Source organism: Lagenorhynchus albirostris, chromosome 19 (genome assembly GCF_949774975.1).
Source record: "Lagenorhynchus albirostris chromosome 19, mLagAlb1.1, whole genome shotgun sequence".
Taxonomy (NCBI): Eukaryota; Metazoa; Chordata; class Mammalia; order Artiodactyla; family Delphinidae; genus Lagenorhynchus; species Lagenorhynchus albirostris.
Window position 1 is genome coordinate 27,431,847 of NC_083113.1, and position 27,216 is coordinate 27,459,062.

The following is a 27,216-nucleotide window of genomic DNA, read 5'->3' on the forward strand; positions in this document are numbered from 1 at the left end:
TGCAGGGTTTTTTTTCTTCTGATTTTTCAAGAAGAGGGTGTTTTTTCTTTTTCTTTATACTTTTTTTCTTTCTTTTTCAAAAGGAGAAGTTGGTGAGAGCTGCTGAGTTTGGGCTTTTTTATTGCTTGCCTTTTTGTGGTTCAAGAAGCACTGCCACAGCATCCTGTGGGCATTAAAAAAGATAAAGCGGTGTGACACCCCACCCCCCCAACCTCATCTCTCCTCCCCCAAAGAGGAGCGTTTCCCAACGTGGGTTCCTCAGAACACAAATCCCATGTGATGCTTTTGAAAAACAAAACTTCATGGTCTAAATAGGTCTGAGGGATGCAGCATAAGCTACTACTTAGATATCCGCAGCATCCGTTACCATAGTAAGTCCTGCAGTAAGGGGTCTCGTTTACCTTTGTTTAAAACAGTCTTTTTTGATCACTTCACTCCTCCTGGCAGAATACCAATAAATACAGAAGACGGTTTGACAAGCGCTAGTCTGTTCTCCTCTGTACCTAGAGTTGTCCTGCTGGGGTGGGGTCAGATAGATGGGACCTTTATTGCCATCCCAGAAATTTCCCAGCCTCCCAGCCTGTGGACCAAACAAACTTCCCTTGCCAGCCTGACAACACCTGGGTGGCAGCCTCACCACTGATTGGGAGCAGCTCTGCTACATGGGATGAGATACCGGACATTTTTAACTCATGCTTGGGGACCAAGGCAAGGCGTGTGCAGGCCAGTAGCTGGAAGGTGTGTGTGTTGGGGGAGATGCAGGAGGCGTGACTGAAGGTCAGTTGAAGGCGGAGCCTATAGCTTTCTAGATATTGTGCTGAAGAGTTTGGGTTTGTGTTAGGGAGCCTGCCCTATAGCACACCAGGTCCTCGTTATAAACCCACCGAGACAGCCCACCTGGGACCCTCTGGTAGAGGAAGGATCCAAACTGAGGTCTCTTCTTGGGACCCACAGGGGTGACTATGGTCCCGAGTCCATCAAGTTGGCTCAGAGGGATAGAGGAGGGACATTTTCTGATCTCATCTTTGTCTTTTCCAGGGTGGAGGGTGGAGCTCCCTTTCCGGGGGAGAAGTGTGGTCCTGTGTAATGTTTTGTGGCGGGCTATAAGCTGAGAATAACTTAGTTCCTAAAAAGTAGTGCAGTGATTAACTTTTCAAGTGTGATAGGATCTACATAGTTGACCTAAATTCCAATCAGAACAGGGTCCCTGCTTCTTTGCGACCAGCCACACACACGTTCACAATGCCACCTTGGCCGTAATGATGCCAGGTTCCTACCTGACCCCAATACTCCTTTAATATCCCTGCTTTTTCTTCCTGTAGGAGCTCGTGGGCGAAGTTTTCAGAGAAACGCTCAGCGAGGAGGAAGAGGAAGACTTTCGGTTAGAAGGTATTGGAGTCCATTGCTTTCTTCCCAAAGGCAGTGAGGTGGGGAAGGGCCATCTGGTCTACCTCATGCCCCAAGTACCCTCCAGAAAACCGGCAGACCAGGTGGAGGAGGACAGGACTCTGACTCTCGGTGGGGGTGGGCTGGGAGTAGGTGGGGTGAGAAGCAAGAGGGAAGTGTAGCATCTCGTAGGTCCACCCCGGGAGTGGATTCAGACCACCCAGGCTCACATCCTGGCCCTGCTCCGTGTTAGCCGTGGGGTCTTGAACAGGTTGTTTGACCTCAGCTTCCCCATTGGGGGTGAGCATAGTGACCACTCATAGGCCCCTCAAGCAGAGTTAGGTATGTAGTGAGCACTGCATGAAGTAGCCCTTGTGTTTCTCTGCTTGTGTCACTCACCTGGAGCACGGGTATGTGCACACACGCACGAACACCCCCAGCCCCTCCCCGCTCTCCTCTGTAGCTCTCACTCCTTTCTCTCTTCAAGGAGAAGCACTGCATTGTAGAAAGAATTAGGACACTCGAGCAGAGGGCTGGCCAGCCACTGGCATGCTGATTTGACTTTGGGAAGCCATGTACCCTTTCGGAGCCCAAGTTTCCATGTTTGTAGAATGGGAACGAGGGCCTTTTCCTGCCTGATTCCCTGAGTTGGTGAAAGGACCGGATGGGATCGGAAAGCATTTGCTGAAAGGGATAGCATTTCCCTTTTTTACTCTGAATCAGAGGAGAGCATCACCGAACTGGGGCAGCCTTATGACAGTAAAGCCCTCTCTGCTGGGACCAGGACAGGCAGCTGTTAGGAGAGCTGGGGGCCCAGGGGTCTCTGGGGGGAATCTAGGCCTTGGAGGGCTTGTAGGGTCTTGACAGGAGAGGAGACTGTGCCGGGAGGTTCTGGAGCAGAGCCTGGGCCAGACCTGAGGACTGTGGCCACGTGGGGCCTGAGAGCTGTGATAAATGTAGAATCCCTGGCTCCACCCAGGCTACTGAATCCAGTCTGCCCTGCAATAGGCTCCCCAGATAACTTGTATGCTCATTGTACTTTGAGAAGCGCTATTTTGAGAGATTCATTCAGTAGCCCGGGAGCTGGAGGCTGGCTGGAGACCCAGATATCTCTCAGACTTTGCTTAAATTCGAGCAGGTCCTGAATAGAAGGGGAACAGACAGCTCTGTCCAGGCTCTGGGGTGTTTCCCTTGAGCATGTTTGCCTGTGGATCTGGTGGCTACACTCAGGGATTCAGTGGCTTTGATTCTCATTGTGCCCTGGGCTCCCCCGAGCCTCAGCTATTATCCTCAGCTCCATGGAAAGACGCTGGGGCTTGGTACCTAGAGTAGATCTGGGCAGTCAGGTAAAGGTCTGCAGGATGTAGGGTCTGGAGGCTGAGGTGACCCCAGATATTGATTACGTGGGCTTCAGCACTCATTCCATTTTCTATTCATTTGCTCATTCACCTGGTAACTTAGCAAGTTCATCCTCTTGTTCATTCATCCTTCCATCTATTCCATCCACCACCTATTCACTAGCCATCCAAGCACCCACCTGTCCACTCATCTATCTATCCATTCATCTACCCATCACTCACTCATCACCCACCCAATAATCCATGACCTACCCCATCCAGCACTCATCCATCCGTTTGTTGCTCCCCCTGTCACCCAGCCATCACTGCCTATTCATTCATCTACATACTCTTTTGTCACCCATCCATCAGCTGGCCAGCCTTTATGTATCACCTAGCCACCCATAATCCATCCTCTGCCCATCTCTTCGTCATCCATCACTCATTCCTTAACCCATTTAACCATCCTCCAGTTGCCATCCACCTATCTCACCATCTGTCTATCTGTTCATCATTTATTGGGTCCCTGGTCACTACCCTAAATGAGGCAACTCTCTGGCCATTGAGGCTCAGTCTGAAAGCATGTAATTGATTTCACATGCGGCATCTTTCCCTGCAGACATGAAACAGCCTGCCCACAGAATCCACCTCTCTCTGCTTTGTTTGATCTCTCTGTGCAGAGCATGCCCTGTTGTAATGAAGTAGGAAGAGCACTTGGCCTAGGAGCCCATAGACCTGGCTCCCCTGCCCGCTCCTGCAGTGACTTGCTGTGGCTCTTGGCCAGGCCCCTCCCTCTTGGGGCCCCTTCGCCCTCTGTGACACGATGCATGGGGATGTGGACTCTGTTGCTGCTCAGAGGACGTGGGCACCTTGCAGGAAGGATGAACTGCTGTGGGGTGGTACTTACAAACATTGGTTGACGGATGGGGGATAAATAGGGGGTGCCCGAGGGTCCCAGCTCCTGTCGGGGCAAAGTGCGGAGATTGGTGGCACTTGGTCTGTCCCTACGGCCCACCAGCTGCAGGTCGAGCTTTGAGGGCAGCCTGGGCACCTTGCCAATCACTCATGGTGTCCAGGCACATCAGTGCCACCACTGACGAGGGGAGGGGTTGGGAGTCACTAGCCTGACTCAGTTTCCCAACTGAGGGGTTACATCAGGTTGCTGGTGGTCAAGTTTCCAGCCCTTTTCTTCAAACAAAAGCTTACACAGAAGCACAAAAGGTAAGACAGACCAGGTTGCCGAGAGATGCGGTGTGTTATATTCAGTATGTTATCTTTTATGTAAAAAAGGGTACCAGACAATACTCTGTATTTCCTTGTATATATGAATGTATACCACATATGTATGTATACTGTTGTGTAGCTAGAGGTCTAGACGGACAGATACAGTAGTTCCTTCTGGACGGGGGAGGAAGAGACTAAAATTGGAAAGCGTGGTCAGAGGATTGTAGTATTAACTGTAATTCACGTTTTAAGTTTTACGAGAAGAATGTGATCATATATTCCTTTGAAATGAAAGACTAATAACAGAATTAAAAAGTGAAAATAGTGTAAATAAAGCAGTAGGGTGGGACTGCTCTGGGCCTGCCTGTGTGGCCCCTGAGACTCCTTGGAGGTGATGCTGGCCCCAGTGACCGTCTGTGGTTCTCCGGCCACCGTTGGCGCCAGGTCCGAGGCGCCCCCTCCCGCCCCAGGATGAAGGACATGGCTGTGGACGGCAGGCCACCCCACGGCTAGGCCTGGTGAGAGTAGCTCTGCCGAGTCTGGCCACGGAGGAGCGTCCACCTGGCCTGGAGCTGGGGCTGCGGGCATCCCTCTGTGCCTCGGGCCAAGGGAGAGCAAGCTGAATCCTGAATCTCTTCTTTGTCTTCCTGTCGGCCAAGTTCATTGCCTCTTGGCTGGCTGGAGGGCTGTTAAGGGAAAAAAAGGCCATCTGAGGCGTGAAGATAAAAAGAAGTCTTTTAGCCATCCCAGGAGAGGATGGCTTTAGCTCCTGCGTTGTTATGTAAAGCCGGCCCTAATCCAGCGTCTTAACTGCCTTAACTGGCCAGCTGGGAGCTCACGGGATGGGAGATTAAGGCTGGGCTTGGAGCTAGGGCTGGGGCTGTGAGCTCCTTTTGAACTGTGCAGAGAACAAAGTAAGCATGAAAAGTCCCGCGCTCCAGAGCTGGCCGGGTGTGGAGGGCGGGACCCGCAGCTTGGGAGCTGGGGGGGTGGTGGGGTGGCCAGAGGGACCTTCCTCTGCTGACCCAGCAGGGCGCTGAGGACTGGGGAGGGTCATCCCACACTTCACTCCAGTGCCCACCCGATGTCCCCACCTCCCCAGTTGGGCAGGACGACAGGTGGTGGCAGCCTGTGGCTTGTGGCCCGAGGTGGACATTGGTGTCAGGCATCCGGGAAGCCCTGTGTCTGGGGGTGTCCTCCCGACCCAGCAAAGACTGAAGTACTGTTCCCGTCAGGAGGGAGAGACCTGGTCGCAGGCCCCTTCTCTCCAGCGTCTTAGCTCTCGCCCGCCTCTCACCCGCAGCCTCTGCCCTCTGAGTCTCAGTATCGTGGCTGTTTCTTGTCTGTTGACCTCTTCGCTTGGAGGGGACAGCGGGCAGAGTGCAACCAGCTTGGCATCTTCCATAGAAAGTTGACTCCACAGAACCCAGTCCTGCCTGCATTAAGGACCAAAAGCCCCTGAGTCAGGCGGCCCTTCCCACGGGGGCCAGGCCCTCCCTCCAGGCTCCCAGGGCTGCTGCCAGGCAGGCCTTCATTTGGCCCAAGCCGGGTTTCGCCTGGCAGAGTCCGTGGGGTCTCTGCTTCCCTGGCCGTGGTCCTGCCGAGCAGAGCAGTGGTGTTGGGACTGAGACCCGGACGGCTGAGCAGCCCCACTGTGAGTCCAGGGCCTGTCCCAGTCTGCATGGCTCGAACTTTGTCTTCCTGCAACCCCATCGGAGTGCATGAGAGGCACCCTTCTCCCTTTATTCTGAAGTCAGACCCCAGATCCAGCCTGGCTTTACCACCACTCACTGTGTGACCTTGGGAGAGTCACTTAACTTCTCTGTGCTTCAGTTTCTTGTTGGGGGCAGTCATAGTATTCCTTCCTCAGAGTTCCTGTGCAGATGGCGAGGTTATATAAGCCCCGAGAACAGCCCTGGTTCAGCGTATGCCCGTGTCTGTGAGCTGTCCTGACTCTTGTCTCGTGGGTTCCTCTTTCTTGAGGGGGAGCCAACTGGTGTTTGTAATTATTTACTAGTCCAGATCAAAGAAGGCCTATTTTCAAAGCTTCTTTAATCCTATTAGACTCTCCGAGTGTCTCCTATCACTCTCAGTGCGCAACATAGCCTGGCATGCCATAAGTGCTCAATAAATACAGATCTTCCTTGACTTACGATGGGGTTATGCCCCAATAAACCCATTGTCAGTTGAAAATATCGTTAGTCGAAAGTGCATTGCGTACAGCTCACCTACCGAACGTCATAGCTTAGCCTTGCCCACTTTACATTAGCCTACACTTGGGCAAAATCATCTAACACAAAACCTATTTATAATCAAGTCTTGAATAGCTCCTGTCCTTTATTGAATGCTGTACTGGAAGTGAAAGGCAGAATGGCTGTCTGGGTACAGAATGGTTGTACGTGTATGGATTACTGACCCTTGTGATCGTGTGGCTGACTGGGACCTGGGACCCACTGCTGCTGCCCAGCATCACAAGAGGGGTCGTACTGCGCGTATCGCCGGCACGGGAAACGATGCAGCTTTGAAATGCGGAGTACAGTTTCTACTGATTGTGTATCATTTTTGCACCATTGTAAAGTTGAAAAATTGTCAGTGGAGGACGTCACGACTGTGCTCACAAGAAGAGTTAAGCCAATACCGTGAAGTCACTGGAGGCAGGCCCCCAGGCAGGCCCCATGTGCCCCCCTCCAGTCCATCCAGGCTCCCAGGTATGAGATGTCAACCATTCACAGAGCAGAGGAGCCCTTGGGAGGCCGTTAGTTCCCTTCCTTTGTGGTAAGAAATCTGAGGCCCAGAGAGGGGATGTGACCTGTCCAAGGTCACACAGCAGACTGAGGACAGTCTCTTCCTCACTCAGCAAGTATTTACTGAGTACCCGCTGCAGGTGTGGGGCCTTGCTGGGCTCTGGGTTCGAGGCACCCACGAGGTCGGCAGACCTTGCTGTCAGGGTGTCGACATGGAGGAGGCAGGGTAGTAGATACATAAGCCAGGGAGTGAGCACACAAGGCTCTGGGAGTGGCGCTCAGGGAAGAGGTGACACCCAGGGAAGGGTGGAGTGTGACAGGCCTCTCTGAGGAGGTGACATTTCAGCGGACATGCATGTACCAGGAACGAGCCGCCACGGGAGGATGTGAAGGGTGAGCCGAACCCCAGATGGGAGGAACGTGGGGTTTAGGGGAGCACAGAGGGGAGGCTCATGTGGCAGCAGGAGACCTGGGGGATGAGCATGGGGCCACGGGCTTGGGTTTCACGCTGCTTTTGGAGAGAAACTGTGGGAAAGTTTGAGGTAGGAGAGTGTCAGATTCTGACTTCCATTTTCACCAGTTAATTGTGGCTCCTGGGAAGGTTGGGTCATTCCGAGGAAGGAAGGAAACAATGAAAACAGGAGGTGATTGCGATAGTGCAGGGGAGAGGTGATGGCCTTGGCCTAGCCTGGGGCTGAGGGGCTGGAGAGAAGTGGATGGGTGTGGGGGAGAGGGGGGAGGGCTGGGAGACAGGAGGTGGGCTGTCGGGGGCGGGGGAAAGAAAGGGATCCCGGGCACACCTTAGAGTTTTGGCTTAAGGAACTAAGGAAATGTTGCTGGTACTTCTGCGGTGGAGGTATTGGCAGGTGACAGTCAAGGCTTTCGTTTCTGGATATGTCAGTTTCAAGACGCCTGTTTGACAGGCAGGTAGGGATGCTGAGTAGACAGTTGGACACCGAGTCTAGAGTTCAGGGATCATTTGGGGAAAAGAGAGAGAGAGACAGAGAGACGGAGAGAGAGAGGGAGAGAGTGAGGACTTCTCAGGAAGTGGCCACAGATAGCTCCATGGGAGTCCTGGGTGACGCTTGTCAATTGGTGGGGCTGGCCGGTGGTTCCCATAAGTCTGGGAGGAAGGGGAGTTCACTGCAGAGCAGCAGGGACCCCCAGACAGAGGGGGCAGGCAGGCCACACCCCGCTGGCTTCTCTCCCTCAGTTCAGAGCCTGTCCTGCCGGTGAGTGTCAGTCGCCCAGACTCCACTCCAGTGCAGTCCCCCCAGAAGCCCGGGCTTCAGCCGCGACAGCAGTTTCTCTCAAGTCTGTTCTTCATAAAAGCTCAGCTTGAACAGTGGAAATTCTGACTGGTGTCAGATACCGAGGAGGCTTTCATAGTTTCAAGTAGCTCGGGGTTAGATTTTAAAAGTTGAATTTCATCACATGTTTTAACTTGGGTGGGGATGGGGGAGAGTGGAAGGGACATGATATTTTTAGCCCAAAGAAGGCTTTTTTCCCTTTCCCTCTCCCTCTCCCGGCGTTTCCCCCTCCTTCCCCCAACAGATGTTTCGTCTCAATCCTATTCAAACCTCAAAGCAGAGTGGCCATCAACCTTATGCTCTGATGAGAAAAAAAGGCCAGAATGCTATTTGTTGGGAAGGGCTTTTTTTTTTTTCCCCTTTCTTCTTTCCCCTCAGTCACAACTGGCCCTTAAATAAAATCTACTTACAGAAAAATGTAACCTGGGGAAGCAGGAGTGAGGAGAAAAAAACCCAGGAAGGGGTAGACACCTGCTGGTGGAAACTGCCAGAAACCAGCTTCGAGAGTATTGCACTGGGTCAATTATATGTTGTTGTTGGTTTTGTTTTTCCTGAAAAGCAAGGGCTCCAAGTGATGGATAGTTAAGTCAGGATTCTTTGGGTTCTTTCGGATATGCAACCCAAACTCGCTTAAGATCTGCCTCATGAAATTGAAAAACCCTGGAGTAGATCTTGCCTAAGAAGGGCTGGTTGGATCCAGGAGCTCAAACCATGTCATCAAAGCACACACACATACACACACGTAGTTCATCCTCTCTCCCTCCATCATCTCTCCCTCTGCCCTCTGTTAGTCTCTCCCACTAAGGTGGCCAAGATGACTACCCTGATCTGGGTGCTCACATCCTACAAGCTGAGCTATCGCAGGTGAAAGAGAGCTCCCAAGTCCATTATTTCTTGCAGAAGTTTGATTCTTACTTTACTGGACAAAGTAGGTATAGATTTTGTGGGACCCAAGCTTATCCAGTTTGGTGGGGTCTTCTTTAAGAAAAAGAAGACATGCTTCTCTTTCATAACTATGAACCAGTTATATACAAATATATGTATTTATATATTACTGTTTACAATATATTTCCCAGTAAACCTAAATAAATATATCCCCAACTCACCCTCCCCTTAGCGTGATTCCAGAAATGCTCGTGTTCACTCCAATACCATGTGACACAAGGGGACGTGTGGGAAGTCAGAATGGGAAGAAACAGTGTTCTTAACCGATTGAGGATAAAATATCTAATTTTGAAAGTGCCACAAAAACAACCAACCAACCAATGTCAACACGTTCCAACTTGGAAGAGGCCCGTGCAAGCGAGAGGCCCAGAAGCTCTAGCTTCGTTAGCTCCACGATGAACCGTCCTTTGGCACTGAGCTAAGTCACAGGGCCATCAGGATGAAATAAGCTGGTCGGGTCTGGGCGCTGGGCGCATCCCGGAAGCTCGGAGTGGGATCAGCCCCTGGTAAACCAGATGGATTGAGATGGGGGAGGGGTGGCCCCCTGGAGAAAACCCAGATGCTATTATCAGAAGGGGAGAATGGTTGTGGGACAGGCAGGAACAGGTGTTAACTATTGTTGGGTGACAGAATGGAGAGAACAGTGGCTGGGGAGGCAGGAAACTGGGATTTTAGTTTTCTGTTCCTACACCGTCTGCGCTCACATCCTGATTGTGCTGCTTCCTGTTGTTTCATTTTGATGATGGTGACGATGAGACACTTCTACGTAGGGTGACAGGCACCGTAATGTATGTTGGAGGTGCAGCAGGAGCATTCGGTCAAATGAATAATGATAATGAGAGTATAAGCGGGGATCACTGAGCAGGGAAATCTAACCTAGCCCCCTGAGGGCATGAGGGCATTTCTTCTCAGAGGTAGGGACGTTTACAGTGAAGACCTGAAAGGTGGACAGGAGTTGGAGAGACAGAAAGAGTGTGCTCTTGGTGGGGAAAAGCAGCTCGGTGGAGAGATGGGGCTGAGAGACAGCAGCGGGGAAATGGCTCAATCAAGTTTGCTTTTTACACTTCGTTCCCTCTTGTAAAATGCAAACGGTAACACACCCCGCATGGTGCTATTAAGAGGACCTAATGGAATAACGTGTGCACCCACTAACGTTACCAGCTTCCACGTACAGCCCGCTGCCGTGTGCAGGGACAAATAGATTTGCGTATCTCTAGACCCTCGTTCCCCGAGGAGAGCCTCACGCAGATAATGCAAGAAACCATTTGGCCTGGAATGCACATATGATATCTTTCTCTTTTTACTGGCAGTAGATTTACCCTCCTAATTATATTTGGCATAGGCTAATATTAAAATTCATCTGCATTCCCTCTAACAGCTGCTTTCGGAGGGTTGGGGAGTCAGAAACATCCTGGCAAGCCACCCTGAGCCTAAAATATTTGTGGCAGATAATCTGCATGTGGACAATTGAGAAAGGCCTGTGGCTACATTAAGGCCAGGGTCCAAGCTCTGGCTTGTGTTAAATCTTACTTACATTGTATCAACTGAGAGGAACTTGCCAGGTAACCAGGCTAAGAGAGGTGTGCACCTGGCATTTCAGCGTTAGTAATTTCTGGTCTTTGGTGGGGCTGATTTAATCATACATGTTTCAAATTTGTCTCTTCTTCCAAAGTTTAATATCAACCAGGCCTTTCTGGATTGTGTTAAAATAAGCTGGCATTGGCTGATATCATCCAGGGTTTGGATTTTAGCCGACATCTGGGATTCAGGAACAGACCTACCCCTTTTAAACCACCCCCTTTCCCATGCCAGTTCACAGTCTCAATCACACCAGATTCATGGTGTTTGTTATGCAGCCTGCCTTCCGTCCACCTGTGGGTGGGGTTTGCTGCAGTGGACCTCGCTGGGATGGAATATCTGCTCTGTGCACGTACGGTACGTGCTAGGCACTGTGGGCAGCCCAGGAGGCAGTAGCCAGCAGAGCCAGCTCTCTCGAGAAACTTGCATTCTGCCTGCGTGGATGTGACCGGCTCCCGTGAAGCCATCAGGAGATCCCAGATAGGACTGCAGACTGAATGGGTTTAGACAGCCCTCTGCTAGCAACAAATGCATCTGTACAAATTGGAAAAAGGGGCCCCTCCTCCAGACATCTTTCTGCCATCTGTCCGAAAACGGTCACAAGCAATACACAAATCTAGGATGTCCGGCATATGAACAGCGCCCCCTAGAGTTGTACCGTGCACAGCCGGCTTCTCAGAGCCGGTCTCCCAATGACCCCAAATGACCCTGACCCCAAGGCCAGGGGGGGAAGAACCCTGGGGCGCTCGTCCTGCTCAGGAGGGTGGGGCCTCAGGAGGCTGGATCTGTTTCATTTCACAGCCCTTCTTCTTCTCATGCTTGGGCGGCGCCAGCTGTCAACAGCTCAGGCTGGGTGGGCTATGCCGTCCTGCTCCCTGGGTCACTGCTAAACAGTCCCGAGAAAGTGACCGTGGCTCTCCCAGCGTGAAGTCCCAAATAAGCCTCAGATGCCTCCCATTAGGTCCCTGGGTGGGTGTCAGGGACCCATGATCAGAGTTGCGCCCATTCCGGCATTTCCTACTCTCCGCGGTGCTCAAGCACTCTCCTCTTTCTCTCTCTCTTCCGCCCCACCCCCACCCCCTTTTTTTAAACTGGGGGAGGGGAGAGGGAAGAGACTGTCTTTGATCTCAGCGGAGGAAAAAAGTCTGTTCTGTTCAGGCTTTTGGCTAACACAACAAACAGTGTTTAAATTTTAACTTTGCTTAATTAATTAGTAATTCTGTTTAATGCTGTCTGATCTCCCTCCAAAAGGTATTTTGAAGCTTGAGAAGGGAACATCAAAGGGAGCCGGGTGAAGATGGTCAAGTAATGCATTTAATCTGGCAGTTGCTAGGGGTGGAGAGATGCCAGGTTGGGAGCTAATGTGGGACAGAGCCATCATCTGGTAAACACAGACGGCCGGCTGGCTCCTCGTGGCTGTGGCCGTGGTGAGAGGAGGGATAGGGAACAGCTTCCAAAGAGAAGGAGCTCCACACACTGCCCCAGACTTGTTGGAGCTGAGACCTGGTTTTAAGAAAGCAGAGTTGACGTTTTCTTTCTTCCATGGCTACTGTGTATGGTTGGGCAGGTTGTGGACTGCACAAGGATTTCCAGTCAAGCAGGTGAGCAGCAGGCGAAGCCTGCACCCTGCCTATCAAGGATGTATCCTCGTAGGTGTGCAGAGCTGCACTTAACCTAAGGCACAGTCCGCATGCTTTGCTGTAAAGGGCTGGGAAAGTACATGTTTTAGGCTTTGTGGGCATTAGAGTCTATGTTGCAGCTACTCAACTCTGCTTCACCATAGACAATGGATGTGAGTGTCTCTGTGTCCCAGTAAAACTTTATTTACAAAAACAGGCGGTGGGTTGGCTTGCCTCTCGGGCTGTAGTTTGCCAACCCCTGCTCTAGGTCCCCAAGGGTGCTTCATAGGCAAGTGAAAGGCTTTGGTTCCTCCTCTCTCTGTCCCTTCCCTTCCTTTTTCTCCTACCCCTCGCACGGCTTTCCTTTCTGCTTTCAAATTAGCAGTGTTGTTACTGTTGCAGTTGAAGAGTGATCAGAGTTCCCCTGAAACTATGCCCCGCAAAAGATCACCTCTGGGGGCGGGGGGTGGGAAACCTGCTGGGCTGGACAGGAATAGGAGACAGGGAATGCGCTTGGACTCTGGTGCTAAAACCCATCTTGACAAAAATATCTCCAGTTGATTGGACCCAGGCAGCCTGTGGCGAGCCCCATTCACCCTTCTCCCACCTGCCCATGTGCCCGAGGACGGATGCACGGAGGGAGGACGATTTGTTCTGCACAGGGGTGGCTGGGGCAGGTGGCGGGTTTTCGTTGTTTGGTTTCAGTGGGTTGTGTGGATGGAGAAGCAGGGTCCCTGAGTCCCAGCCCAGGCCTCTGGTATTGGGTCTGCATGGCTTGCTGATTGGTTATCTGCCACCTCTTCTGGCCGCTGGGCAGGGGAGAGTGAAAGGGAGAAAGACTTTCTTTGGTGGGGACAAAGGGGCGCTGACTGTTCCTGGCCCCCAGGCCCCAGGGCAGATGGCTTGCAGTCCTACTACCCGGCTGTACCTGTCCCCATGCTGGGAAGCGGCCCCGGCTGGGTGTCCAGGTGGTTTTCTGAGCTAGGGTGGGATGAGGGATCGGACCCCCCTAGTGAAGAAAGGACAAAGCCCTGGTCTTCGGAGAGGACATACGATGAGGATAAGGGATGGAGGGGGATGTCCCTCTCCTCCCTGGGAGAGGAGAAAGGAAGGCAGGAGGGGAGGACCTGAGGAAGGACCCGGGCTGTTTGGGTGTCAGGGGGAGGGGTGGTCCAGAGAAGGAGAGAGCAGGGACAGAGGTTTCTTTTCTTTGGGTTTTATCAAGTGGAACTTGAAAAGCAACATTGAACCTGAAGGTGGTTTTCTGATAACTTCCCTTTGAACTTGAAGTTTGGTTTCGATAAGCCTGGCCGGCTTGCATCTCCAGCCAGGACCTCGGCAGAGGGAGGCAGCAGCTTTGAAGATGGAGCTGGCCTTTGTTTTCTTTCTTCTTTTTCTTTTTCTTCTTCCCATGATGGTGGCAGCTCTGGCCCAGCAGTGCACCGATAGATTTGAGATGGAGGGATCAGGGCGGCGCAGGCCGTATGCTTGGCTGTCCTTGGGTCACTGGCCAGTCTCCCACCTGACTTCCCTGGGGCTCGGCGTCACACCAGAGCGGGGCACCTCCTGGCCCTGGAGGTGTTTGCTTTGGAGGAGCAGGGAGGGCTGGACTTGGTTTCATCCACTACCCCAGGAGCGGTCAGCACCAGTGACCTTCCCCTTGCAACCACCCCAGTGATGGGGATGCCAAGCGCCCCCACCCCGGAGGAGCCAGATCTTTTAGGTTTATTCTCATTGGCCTCATTCTGTGAAACGACCAGGGAGGAGCCAGGGTCTGTGACTGAGACGGGATCTCTAGCCAGAGCCCCTGACAGCTCTAGGGAGTTGTAGCCTTGCTGCGGGGACGTGCAGAGCCGGGGGCTCCCTGCATCCCACTGGGTGTGAAGAGAAGGACGGGGACACCCGGCGGCGGCTGCCTCAGCGCCCAGGCCCAGCCACGAGGGGAGCTGTGATGGGGCTGGGTCAGTCGCTGGCTGCCATGGCCTTCCTGTCCCCGCCTGTCTGGCCTGTGACTGGAGCATCCTTATCTTTATCTCCTTCCTCCCTGCCCTGCTCCCCACCCAGGCTGGTATGACGCTTTGTGTCTGTTTGTATCCCAAAGCCTCAGTTTAAAAAAAACTTAGCTGCCCACTTCATGATTCCTAAAAGATTAAATGTGTCGGGACATCATTCCCCAGACTATGACTACTAATGGCTGGACCCCATGTGCTGGCCCTGGCTGGGTCTTAGCCCTTTCAGTCATAGCTCCTTGAATCCACACAGGAATCCTCTGGGGAGGGGACTGTTATCAGCCCCATTCTACAGTTGAGGGAACTGAGATGTCTGGAGAAGTTATGTGACCTGCCCAGGGCCACACACAGTGTCGGGAGGGTCAGAACCCAAGCAGAGACTAACCTCTCCCTGGGCTGGCTCAAGTCTCCTGAAGCCAGGAATGGCATGGAGTGGTCGAGAGCACGAGCCAGGTCGCTTGGGTTCAAATCCCAGCCCCGTCAATTAGTAGCAAAGCACTTAACCTCTCTGTGCCTCAGTTTTCCCATCTGGAAAGTGGAGCTGATAGCAGTCACTGCCTCACAGGGTTGCTGTGAGGACCAAGGGAGTCGCTGAACGGTGTAGTCAGCACTGTGTGAGGTCACTGCCTCATCTTTATGCACGGAGGCCACCAAGCTGTGCGGGGCCCCACGGGAAGTGCTTTGGATAACTGCTGGGCCCACAGGGCAGAAGTGAAGCAGGAGAGTTGGGGAACTACCCCAGCATCCACTCCTGGGTCCTGGTATGCAAGGGTGTGTGAGTGCGGTGTAAGGACAGGGGTGGGGGGGGAGGCAAAGCCCCCCACCTAGTTTCCTGGCCTGGTGGCTGCATTTCTCCAGGCTCCTGACTTCCCAAGGAAGTCCACCCACGGTTGGGGCCACTGCCCAGTCATCTCAGCTCCTTACATGGCCCTCCTGGGCCACCCTGAGTCAGGCATAAGGGGACAGCTCCTCAGGTGGGAGCCAGGCTCCATTTGCTCCCCTGTAAAACAGGACAACAGAATCACTGCCCCAGGGCAGCTGAGGGAATCTGAAGAGAGGAGCTGTGAGGCTGGTTTGGAAAGCACATTTTTGAGCAAACTTGAGTCCCCTTTATCAGGCAGAGACAGAAGGGGCTGAAGGGGTCTTGTGGGACCTTCAAGATCCGAGGGAACCTCGTGGGCTGGGTCGTAGCTCAGAGACGATGGCTGCTCCCCTGCACCGTTCTCCTGGCACCCGTTAGGGGTATCCACGGGAAAATGGTGTCCACAGGCCCCGGGCTTTCATGCCCACCTTCCCACTGCTCCTGGGAGCACGCACAGGGACCATAGAACCCTCTGCTCAATACCTTTGGCAGAGGGGGGACCCTCTAGGTGAGCAGAGGCAGAATGAAAGGCCCGGGGCGAGCCGGCTCCTGAAGATACCATGGTGTGCCTGCCTGCGTGTCTGTGTGCGCGTGTGCTCGTGTATATGCCCTTCACCTACCCCAGTGAGCTCCATTTCTATCACTCCCCATTTCTATCCCTCTTCCTGACCACCCACCAGTGCGCCCCATGCAGGTAGCATGCAGTGTGCCCAGGCAGGTGGCATCTTCGAGGACACCACAATGTCCTCCTGGAAGGCAGAGACTGCAGAAAGTGGCTGTGGTCCAGAGCTCCCCCTGGGGGCTCCAAAAGCACCTGTCTGCCTTCATTCACTTGCCCTTTGGCCCAGCACTGTCCTGGGTGGCCTCAGGATGCTTACCAGGGCTGCAGAGAACAGAGGCCTGAGAGGCCCACTGGGGTGACCTGAGCAGCGGGCAGAGAGGCGCCCTGGGAAGAGGGTCTCCCCTGGGGCAGCCCTGGGCATTAACGGGGCCAGAGGACAGAGCAGTTGGACTCCAGCAAACCGGCAGGGCAGAATGGGCCGCACGCCATGGTGAGGACATCCTCGGGACAAAGCCACAGGGAGCTGGTGGCCCCGCAGCCCGGCACCTGGGCTTGGGAGGCTCGGGACCCACCTCCTCACGCTTTCTCCCTCGCCTCTCCCTGCAGTGGCCCTGCCTCCCGAGAAGACGGACGGGCTGGCCAGTGGAGATGAGAAGAGGATGGACAAGACAGGCGAATCCTGCCCGGGCTCCAAGAAGCAGCTGAAATTCGAAGTAAGTTTCCTTTCCTGGTGCTGGGCCCTGGATGGAGGTGTTTTCTCTTCTCGGTGCTGCTTTTTGAGGAGGGAAGCTGAGGCCCATCCAGATTTGAAGGCCCCTCCCCTCCTGGGTGAATAGCCGCCCTCTGGGAGAGGTTTCTACTGCTACCTCTGGGGCCGCCCCAGCTCAGCTCAGGCCCTGGGGACTCACCTCTGCCCTCCCTTCTCAGCTTGGGGCCCCTCTCAACATGGAGTGGTGGCCAGAGGATGCCCCTGGGCTGTGGCCTGGTGGCCTGGGGGAAGGACAGGAGAATGAATGGGGGAGACGACACCCTGGCCCTGGTGCTGCTGTTACTGCCTGGGTGACCACCCTCTTCTCTGGGCCTCAGTTTCCTCATTGGTGAAAGAAATCTTTGCTTCTAGCTCCCAAGGCTGTTCTGGGGAGCATGTGGGGACTCTCGGGTGGGGTGTGGACGACCAGGAGACCTGGGGCAGGTCCCTGACTCTGTCTGGGACTCAGGTGGTCAACACCAAAGGGTACATGCGTGCCCAGAGCCCACAGTCTGTCTGTCCTGCCTCCCCGAATGGAATATTAAGCTCCTTCTGTGTACCAAGCATAGGGCCAGGTGCTGAGAGCAAGACCTAGACCTGCCCTCAGGGAGATTACCGGCTCCTCCCCGCCCTCCTTTTACCCTCACCTCCTTCCTCCTCTGTTTCCTTCATGAGATCACTAGGGCATAGCTCTGGGGCCAGCAGGTGGGGGACAGTTCCCAGCTCTGCCGCTGCCTCACTTGCCCCCACCCCGTGAAATGGCGATATCTATCTTATTGGGATGTCGGAAGCACGCTGAGTCAAGGCGTCTCAAGTGCTTAAAAGGGTGTTCAATTCAGAATGAGTACTTTCTTTCCTCCTTCCAACCAGTGTTGATTGACAACTGCGGGTACCAGGGAACCCGGCAGTGAACTGGACATGGTTCCTGCCCTCATGGAGCACAGCATGGCAAGGGGGACAGATGAGTGACCCGGGCCCAGTAACTGCACAGTTGGTGACGTGATGGGGATCTGGGAGCATGGAGGGGACAGGGAGGTCACCTAAGTGAGGCCAGAGGGCTGCGGGGTGATGGGCATTTTGGCAGTCCAGACGCTCGGTGCAGTGCCCGGAGGAGGGAGCTGTGGCTGCAGGCAGAGGTCTATCTGAGCCTCTGGGCTTGGAGCACGGGTTGGGAGCGGTGATGCACGGGGGTAGCCTTCGGGCTTAGGAGGCCACTTCTGGTGGAGGGAACAGCAGGGTAGAGTCCTGGAGGCTTGGCAGTGCCGGTGGGCTGTGCGGGACAGCCAGCTGCGTTGTGCAGGGAGTCAGGGGGATGACGCAGGAGTGTGGGTGAGACAGGTCGCTGAGGGCCCTGGATGCGGGCGCTGAGGGGTCAGGCGGCATCTGGTTGAGGAGCTGTGGGTGCTAAGCTTCTTCCTGAGCTCGCCGACCCCGGGTCCCTGCAGGTCTTCTGGGGGTGCTCGGCAAAGCCAATGCCAGGCCCAGCGGCAGAGGGAAGGCCCAGCCCCAGACGTCTTCCCAGGAAGCCCAAGTGGGTCCGCTTCCGGAGTGGGGCCGGCTGTTGCCTGTGACTCATCCATGGTCCCAGAGGAAGACTCACCTGAGAGGTCCGGGGCTGGGGGGACAGGAAGGTGCACGTGACAAAGGTCACGGGACGTGGGGGTGGTTACTTAACCCGTGTTTCTGGACTTCTAACCCGAGCTGTCTTTGGAGCCAAGTGGAGGGGCTGGGAGAGGGAAGCAGGTAAACACCGTGCGTGCGTGTGTGTGTGTGTGTGTGTGTGCACGCGCGCGTAGGTGTGTGTATGTGCGTGCATGTGCGTATGAATGTGTGTGTATGCACGTGTGTATGTATGTATGTGTGGGTATGTGTATGTATGTGTGGGAGTGTATATGCATACGTATATGTGTCCGTGTGTGTGTGCTCGCAAGCACGCACCCGTGTACAGGCATGTGTGTGGGCCGATTGCTGTGCTGCACGACGCAGTGCCTCAGAGAGCAGAGTGGGCACTTGGCGGGTATCAGACAGGCATGTCACAACTGAGGGAAGGCCGACTTTGAACTCAGCGTGGGCTGCCCGAGAACTGCTGGAGGGAGCCGGCTTGAGCTGTGGAAGCCAGGGGCAGGGACGCCGTGCTGGGGCTCACTCCCAGCAGCCTTGGGAGGCCGGGCACCTCCGCTCTCTGGGGGCTGAGCGTGTTCTCATGCAGAAGGAGAGGTGGGCCGAGGCAAGACGTGGAACAGGATGGTCTGGGGGTGTCGTTGCTTGTTTTCACAGAACTGTAGCTCTCGAAGGCCGTTTTTGGATTCTCTTTCCCCAAACGGCCATCCTTTCTGGATCTCTTTGTCTGGGGTTCCGCCGGCCCCCGCGTATGTGCCGCCAGTGACGGAGCCCCCGCTTCCCAGCTCCAAGTCCCTGTGGTTGGACACCTCGGGTTGTGGGAGTGATGATGATGACGTCATCACTATATTAATCATTCCAGCAAACACAATAGCAGCTACTACCATTAATTAGGCTTTTCTCTGTGCCAAGAGGCATACGCACTTGTTTCCAGTTCTCCTAAAGCCGACCGAGACAGGACTTGGGAGGTGATCCCAGGGGGTAGCAGGGAAGCAGGGGCGCCCGTGATGGGGGGTTGATGGGCGGGTCACGGGCAGCTCGGCTCTGTCTGCTGGGGCCCCTCGGAGAGCCACTCGGAATGCGCTCAGGCGTGTCCCCCGGCCTGGCCCCTCCCTTGTTCAGGTTGACTCCTTGGGGCTGCCTTCGGACAGGGAAGCCGGGCGCCTGAGGTGGGAGGTCGGGGACTGCCCACCGCAGCTACAGGGGAATGTGGAGGGACAGAGCAGTTAATGCTCCCAACAACCTTCTGAGGTCGATACCATCATTTTCTATAATTTATGTGAGGGGAAACTGAGGCCCAGAGAAGAGCAGGGCCGTGTCCAAGGTCACGCAGCTGCGGAGGGCCAAGCCCGGGCTGGCCCCTGGGGCAGACTCTTTAACTCTTAATGCCCCTCCTGTCCTACCTTCCAGGTCAGGTGGCCACCCTGGGAGTCCCGTCACGGCTCCCTGAGTCACCCCTGCATCTTCCAGTAGCGTCTAGCCCTGGGTCCAAGTGCATTCTTCTTGAGGCCACAGAGCCTCCTCCCAGAGCCCCCCTTGTGTGTCCTTGGCCTTTGAAGACCCAGAGACTGTCTGCACCCGGCAGGCACCTCTCCCCAGACCCACGCTCCCCTGCCCGGCTTGGCCTCTCTCCCGGGCCCATCACGTCTTGGTCATCACGCTCTTATTTTTTTTTTTAAATAAATGTATTTATTTATTTAATAAATTTATTATTTTTTTAAAATTTTTTGGCTGAGTTGGGTCTTCGTTGCGGTGCGCGGGCTTTTCTCTGGTTGCGGTGAGCGGGGGCTACTCTTCGTTGTGGTGCGTGGGCTTCTCATTGCGGTGGCTTCTCTTGTTGCGGAGCACGGGCTCTAGGCACGCGGCCTTCAGTGGTTATGGCGCGCGGGCTTCAGTAGTTATGGCGTGCGGGCTTCAGTAGTTGTGGCACGTGGGCTCAGTAGTTGTGGCTCGCGGGCTTCAGTAGTTGTGGCGTGTGGGCTCAGTAGTCATCACGCTCTTCTTCACACAGAGTCTGGGGAGGACAGGGGGAGGTGGCAGCCCCATGACGTGGCCTATGGGTGTTCCAGCCTCCGTGTGACCAACCACGTTCGTCTGTTGTCTGTTTGTGTCCAGGAGCTGCAGTGTGACGTGTCTGTGGAGGAGGACAGCCGGCAGGAGTGGACCTTCACTCTGTACGACTTTGACAACAATGGCAAGGTCACCCGTGAGGTGAGTGCACCCGCCTGGCCTCCCGCCAGGCCACGCCCTCAGGTGCAGGCCCATGGTGAGCCCACCACTGCTGTCCCTTCCCGGTCTCCTAAGGGTAGGTGGGGAGGGCAGGAGCGAGGCTGCTGGGAGCTTCACGGAGACCTGTGAATGGGGAGGGGAGGGGCTGCCGGGCTGCTCTTGGCCGAGGCACCATTCCTGCTGCAGAAGAGGCAAGAGGCAGGCGCTGAGCCCAGGCCTCCCTAGAGGAGGACTCTGGGCCCCAACAGAGTCCTGTCCTGCCTCCTTCTCTCTCTGGTCCTGGAGCTCTGAGATCACCCCAGGCCACTTCCCACCTCGGCCAGTCTGCCCAGGAGCTGGGGTGGGCTGGACAGACAGAGGCCAGGCAGTGCCTACCCCCACTGATGCAGGAACGAGCAGCCCCAAGGGCCCGGCCAGCAGCTCAGTTCACAGGCCCGTTCCTCCTCCCCCTCCCCTCCGCCTACATGCCTTTGTCTCTCTCTCCCTCAAATCTCAAATCTCCCCACATCTCTTTCCTCCCTCGGTTCCTCGCGCCCTCTCTACATACGTGAGTCTGCGCATGGCGCACCTGCTGTGTGCATCTCCTATGTACCGGGTGCACAGTGGGCAACAGCACAGATGCAGTTTCTAGCCGTGTAGCTCCAACAGTCCGCTGAGGGAAGCAGAGCCTGAACAGTCACAGGGTCATCGTAAGCTGTGACGTGTTCAGTGGTGGAAATAAACAGAGCGGTATGAGCGAGATGGGCAGGAGTGTCCAGGGAAGCCTCTTGGAGGAGGTGACGTAGGCGCTGAGCTGGGCAGAGCCCTGGGCCGGGGAGAGTGAGAGCGCTCAGGGCATTTAAGGAACCGGAGGAGACTGGTGCGGTGGCTGCTTATCCAGAGAGACAGGGCTGCAGCCGGGAGCCGGCAGGACAGCTCACGCAGGGCTTCTCAGGCTCCAGCCAGCATCCTGACTTTGATTCCAGGTGTTAAGGGAAGCCAGGGGAGGGCTGGTTTAAGCTGGCGAGTGATCTGATCTGAATTATTGCTGACTGTTGCTGCCTCTCTTATGCCTGGGTCTTGGTATCATCCCTTCTGCCTCCTTATTGCCTCTTCTGTCCTGTTTCTCTCTGACATCCTCTCCCTCCCCAGGAGGCCCTGGTGTTCAGGTGCGCTACCTGTAACAGATCTGCATAGAGAGAGGTCTGAGCTGAGCATGGCTGGCTCCACGCCCACCTCTCGCCCAGCACGTGAGGGCCTCAGGGTGTTCCCAGGGAGAATTGAAGCTTTGCTCTCTTATCTCCCTGTCCCAGTTCAGGGCTCAGTATTTTCTTCTCTGTAGATAGTGCAGGAAAAGCTGCCAGAGGGGAGACCTGGGTGAAAAAAGCCCACCTCTTCCTCAGGCTGTGGTTTAGGGGTTGTTAGAACAGGTCGGAGGAAGAAGCTGTGAGTGAATTTTAATCATTCAGGACTCTTTGGGGCATCAGTGACAGAATCCCAGCACAAACTACAGTAAGAAAAAAAAAAGAGGACTATATTGGCTCATGTGACTGAAACTTCAGTCCACGGGCACTGACTTCAGGCATGGCTGGATCCAGAGGCTCAAGGTCTTCAGGACTAGCTGTTCTTCAAGGTTCTCTTTCCTCTGTGTTCCTTTATTATCAGGCCTGCTCTCCCCTTGGCAGTAGCGAGATAACAGCTGATAGTTTCAGTCTATATCCCATGCTCTTTGCAACCCTCCCAAATTCAGAATGTCAACTGGAGTTCCAGAACCGAATCTGACTGGCTTTGATTGAGTCACATGTCTGCTCCTGAACCAGTCATTTTTGCCATAAGTTTGTGATGCTTTTAATGGCCAACTCTGGGTCGATGTGCTCATTCTGGAGTCAGGGGAAAGTTATTTGACCCGTGAGTCACATAGACTGAAAATGGGGCGGGGTGGATTTGGCTTACAAAATAAAATCAAGGTGCTGTTATTAGGGGAAGAGAGAATGGATTCTAGGGAGGCAAAGCCTCCAGAGGGACCTGGGTGTTTGGGAAGCAGTGGAGACCCTTCCTGGTTTGGGACCCTGGGGAGATGAGGGGTGGTTTAGGTGAGACCCTCAAGTGCCCTCCAGCTGTGATGCTTTTTGTTGGGGGTTATTGTTTTTCCATAGCGAGGAGCCCCTGTTTCCCACCCCCCTGCCCCCACCTGCTAGGGAATGGAGTCATTATCTTCACAGGGGAACACATTACAGGCTTGAAGCCTGCGTAACAGAACTGAATTGGGGTGGCAATAGGGGGCAGCCAGGCTGGGCTTCTCAGAGGCGTGGTGGCCTCTCCCCTCTTCTAACACGTGCGGTGGCCCAGACGACTCAGCCTCTGGTAGCCGTCCTCTTCCTTTCTAGCTCAGAAGAGGCCAAGGGGGAGCCTCAGGAGCTGACTGTAAAAGGGTTTGCCCCCCACCTCGGAGACCTTACAGAAATCTTGCAGGCAGACACTGCATTCTGCTTTCCTTTACCCCTTGCTAACAAGATGAATAGAAAGGAAGTGAGGCTTTCCAAGGAGGGTGCCCCAGCTCGGCCCCTGGGGTGAGCCTTCACTGGTTTCTTTCTCCTGCCCAGCAGCAAGGAGGTTGGCTTCCAGTCCAGGGAAGACCCAGCCTGGTGTTTCTTTGGGTCTATTTTTAGCCCCAAAGCCACTCCTCAAATCTGGCTATAAATACGGTTCCCCTCCACACCCTCTGACCATCAGCATGCATGTTCCTGTGTGCTGGGGCAGACGCGCTCCCGCCTCCCTGCAACCACAGCCTACAGCTTCCCAACTCGGAAGAAAGAACCTGTTCATCCTTCAGGTGTTCACTTGTACAGTATTTACAGGTACCTACTCCTCTCCGTTCCGGACCCTGTGCGGTCAACAGGGCTGATTATTCCAGCTGGGATAGACAAAGCACACATGTTCCTAGACCCCGAATCAGCTGGAACCCTCGGGGATCACACACCAGGGCCCCAGGCCTGGTATATGATGCTTAGGTGATGACGTTCGTGGACCTCACTTTCCTCACCTGTAAAATAATGACACCTCCTTCACAGGCTTCCTAAGATGATGAGAAAGAGTGGGCAGTCATGGTGGTGCAGAGCAGCTCAAGGGAAAGAGAAGGGGGAAGAGGGGTCCTCCGTGGGCCTTGCCAGAAGAGCTGGGATCCCCAGGGAGCCAGCAAGTGAGTAGCTGGAGCCCAAGTCTCAGCCTGGCAGCCCCACCGTCCCAGGCTAGCCCTCAGGTGTTCTGGCCCAGCACAGGCAACAAAAGCAAAAATAGATGAATTGGACTACATCAAAATTAAAAACTTCTGTGCATCAAAGGACACAATCAGCAGAGTGAAAGGCAACCTATGGAATAGGAGAAAATATCTGCAAATCCTGTGTCTGAGAAGGGATTAATGTCTAGAATATATAAAGAGCTCCGACAACTCAACAACAAAACAAACAACTCGATTAAAAAATGGGCAAAGACTAACTAGATATTTCTCCAAAGAAGATACACAGATAGACAATAAGCACATGAAAAGATGCTCAACATCACTAATTATCAGGGAAATGCAGATCAACACCACAATGAGATAGTACCTCACACTGTCAGAATGGCTGTTATCAAAAGGACAAAAAAATAACGAGTGCTGGTGAGGATGTGGAGAAAACAGAACCCTTGCGCACTGTTGATGGGTTTATAAATTTGTTCAACCACTATGGAAAATAGTACGGAGGTTCCTCAAAAAATTAAATATAGAATTACCATCTGACCCAGAAATTCCACTTCTGGGAGTATACCCCAAGGGCGTGAAAGCAGATTCTTTAAGAGATACTTATACAGCCATGTTCATAGCAGCATTATTCACAATAGCCAAGAGGTGGAAGCAACCCAAGTGTCCACTGATGGGTGAGTGGATAGGCAAAATGTGACCTATCCATACGATGGAATATTATTCAGCCTTAAAAAGGAAGGAAATTCTGACACAGGCTACAACATGGGTGAACCTTGAGGGCATTACGCTACGTGAAAGAAGCCAGTTACAAAAAGACAAATGCTGTATGATTCCTAGAGGTTCCTAGAGGTAGGCAAATTCACAGAGACAGAAATAAAATGGGGGCTGCCTGTGGCTGGGGGCAGAGGGGAATGAGTTGAAAAAAATTACCTAGTTGCCAGTATCAAAGATTCTGAAGATTTAACAAGAGATTCTGGGTTTCTGGCTTCTCTGGAATGACCCTCAGCCTGCACTGCCACATTACAAGTCAGTTGAGCTGGGTGGCTGCCACCTCCTGTGGGTGGGAACAGTACCCCAGTTGGCCCCAGCATTCCTGGTCATCCATCCACCTACCCGCATGGCCATGGCAGTGCTTGGTGTCACCTCTGCCCAAGGGCTTATGGGTGAGGGGGCAAAAGGGGGCTGAGTCTCTCTGTGTTCGTGAAGAGTCTCTGGGCAGATAATCGACCATCTGTGAGCCTGACCTATAGAGGGGAAATACCTTTTCCAGAGTTTTCCAACATCATTCAAAGCAGGAACCCTCCCCTCAGACCAAGGACCTTAGCAGATGGCCGGAACAAAGGGAGACCTAGTGAGGGGAACCTGCTTCCCCCTCCGTCACCCAATCAGGATTGGAGAGCACTGTTCTGGTTAAGGGGGTAACTGAGGCCCAGAGAGAAGATGAGATTTGGTCAAGTTCTCACAGAATAGTTTATCTTTGTGGACGCATCCACTTTTCCATTTTTCATGCAGGAGGTGCTCATCAGACCAGAGGTAGATGCTGCTGACGCCCACGCCCACAGTATCTGAGGCCCTCCTCCAAGTTCACCTGTTAGTGCCCCGCATAAGAGCGTTCTCCGGTGCCTGGGAGGTGGCTTAGCTTTTCAGTACAGCCTGGAAGTCTGGGGGAGGTAGCGTCCCTGGTGCAAGGAGGTAGCGTCCCTGGTGCAACTCTCCACCCATAGCATCCCTGGGGCAATTCTCTACCCCTGAGGGATGATAGTATTTTTTTTTAACATCTTTATTGGAGCATAATTGCTTTACAGTGTTGTGTTAGTTTCTGCTGTATAACAAAGTGAATCAGCTATAGGCACACATATATCCCCATATCCCCTCCCTCTTTCGTCTCCCTCCCACCCTTCTGATCCCACCTTTCTAGGCGGTCACAAAGCACCGAGCTGATCTCCCTGTGCTATGCAGCTGCTTCTCACTAGCTATTTTATATTTGGTAGTGTATATATGTCAATGCTACTCTCTCACTTTGTCCCAGCTTACCCTTCCCCCTCCCCGTGTCCTCAAGTCCATTCTCTACGTCTGTGTCTTTATTCCTGTCCTGCCCCTAGGTTCACCTTTTTTTTTTTTTTTTAGATTCCATATATATGTGTTAGCATATGGTATTTGTTTATCTTTCTGACTTACTTCACTCTGTATGACAGACTCTAGGTCCATCCACCTCACCGCAAATAACTCAATTTCGTTTCTCTTTATGGCTGAGTAATATTCCATTGTATATATGTGCCACATCTTCTTTATCCATTCATCTGTCAATGGATACTTAGCTTGCTTCCATGTCCTGACTATTGTAAATAGTGCTGCAATGAACATTGTGGTACATGACTCTTTTTGAATTATGGTTTTCTCAGGGTATACGCCCAGTAGTGGGATTGCTGGGTCATATGGTAGTTCTATTTGTAGTTTCTTAAGGAACCTCCATACTGTTCTCCATAGTGGCTGCATCAATTCACATTCCCACCAGCAGTGCAGGAGGCTTCCCTCTGGGATGGGAGTATTCTGAAGCAGCTTCCACAGTCCCTCCAAGGTCCCCGGTGTCCCTGAACCCCGCTGCCCACGGCCCTTCCTGTGCACTAAGGTCATTCACTCTCCCTCTCCCTCACTCTTGCTTCCCCTTCCTGTGAACCCCTGACATCCTAGTGTTTGCCTGAGGCTGGGCTTTGGGGGAACCAGGGGGAACTTCGGCCTTTCAGATTCCGGAAGCCCTCCGATTCCTTTGTTTTAAATGCACGTGGGTCTCTGCTTCCCTTGCCATCCAGGACATCACCAGCCTCCTGCACACCATCTACGAGGTGGTCGATTCCTCCGTCAACCACTCCCCGACGTCGAGCAAGACGCTGCGGGTGAAGCTCACCGTGGCCCCCGATGGGAGCCAGAGCAAGAAGAGCGTCCTTCTCAATCACCCCGGTGAGGGCTGGAGGGCCACGCTGGCCATGGGAGTCGGTCCACTCCCAGCTCTCAGGGAGGGTCAGAGTCCCACCTGGGAGGAGTGGGAGGGAGTCCTGGGGCCTTTCCTGCGAGCTGCTCTGTGGACAGGTGGGATTTGAGTGGGTCCTTGAAGGTTGGATAGGGAAGGAATTCCAGATGGAAGGCCCTGCATAAGCAAAGCGCTGGAGGTGGGCCTGGGCGTGGCAAGCAGCCGCAGTAAAGGCTTTTGTGATGGGGAGTGTAGGTGGGCGGGGCCTCGAAGGCAGCTAAGGAGTCTGGGGAGGAGGTGAGTCCGGGGGAGGCATCAGGCCGGGCAGGAAGCTGCGAGACCCCTCTATTTAGTCCTGGCTGGGAGAACCCTCCCCGCAGAACCATTGCGAAGCTGCTGTGGGCCAGTTTCAAGGGCTGTGTGCTAGGCAGCCTGGGTGGAGCCGGGAGGCCGATGGGTGCAGGAACAGGCTGCTCACCGGGCTGTTTCTCCGGTGGGACTCAGACCTGCAGAGCACCAGGCCCAGAGCAGAGACCAAGCCCGCCGAGGAGCTGCGAAGCTGGGAGAAGAAGCAGCGGGCCCTTCTCAGGTAGGGCGAGCGCGGGCAGAGCCGGCCCAGTGCCTCTGAGCACGGATTGAGCCCCAGCTGTGGACCTGCCTCTAAGGGATTCCAGGCAGGAGGCTGCAGTCTACATTCTCCTCGGGGGCAGGGCGTAGCGGGGTGGGCAGTGATTTCAGAGGTCAGGTTCGCAAATCAAACTCAGTTGTCCAAAGAGCTAAATGGAGGTCCACGTTGCTTCATCCAAAATGCTTTGGGCCAGATTTGTTTTGGAATTTGGCATTTGTTGAGTTTTA

At 54.0% G+C, this 27,216-nt stretch overlaps 1 protein-coding gene across 1 annotated transcript in view; it reads left to right on the forward strand.

Annotated features, from left to right (window-relative positions):
- NKD1 (NKD inhibitor of WNT signaling pathway 1) overlaps positions 1-27,216 on the forward strand; it is an 86,204-nt gene that overhangs the window by 55,230 nt on the left and 3,758 nt on the right. Inside the window, exons 4-8 of the mRNA XM_060131566.1 lie at positions 1,323-1,389; positions 16,183-16,289; positions 20,060-20,155; positions 26,204-26,351; positions 26,866-26,950. Of these exons, the coding sequence (XP_059987549.1) occupies positions 1,323-1,389; positions 16,183-16,289; positions 20,060-20,155; positions 26,204-26,351; positions 26,866-26,950 (503 nt within the window). The remainder of the gene's footprint in view (positions 1-1,322; positions 1,390-16,182; positions 16,290-20,059; positions 20,156-26,203; positions 26,352-26,865; positions 26,951-27,216) is intronic.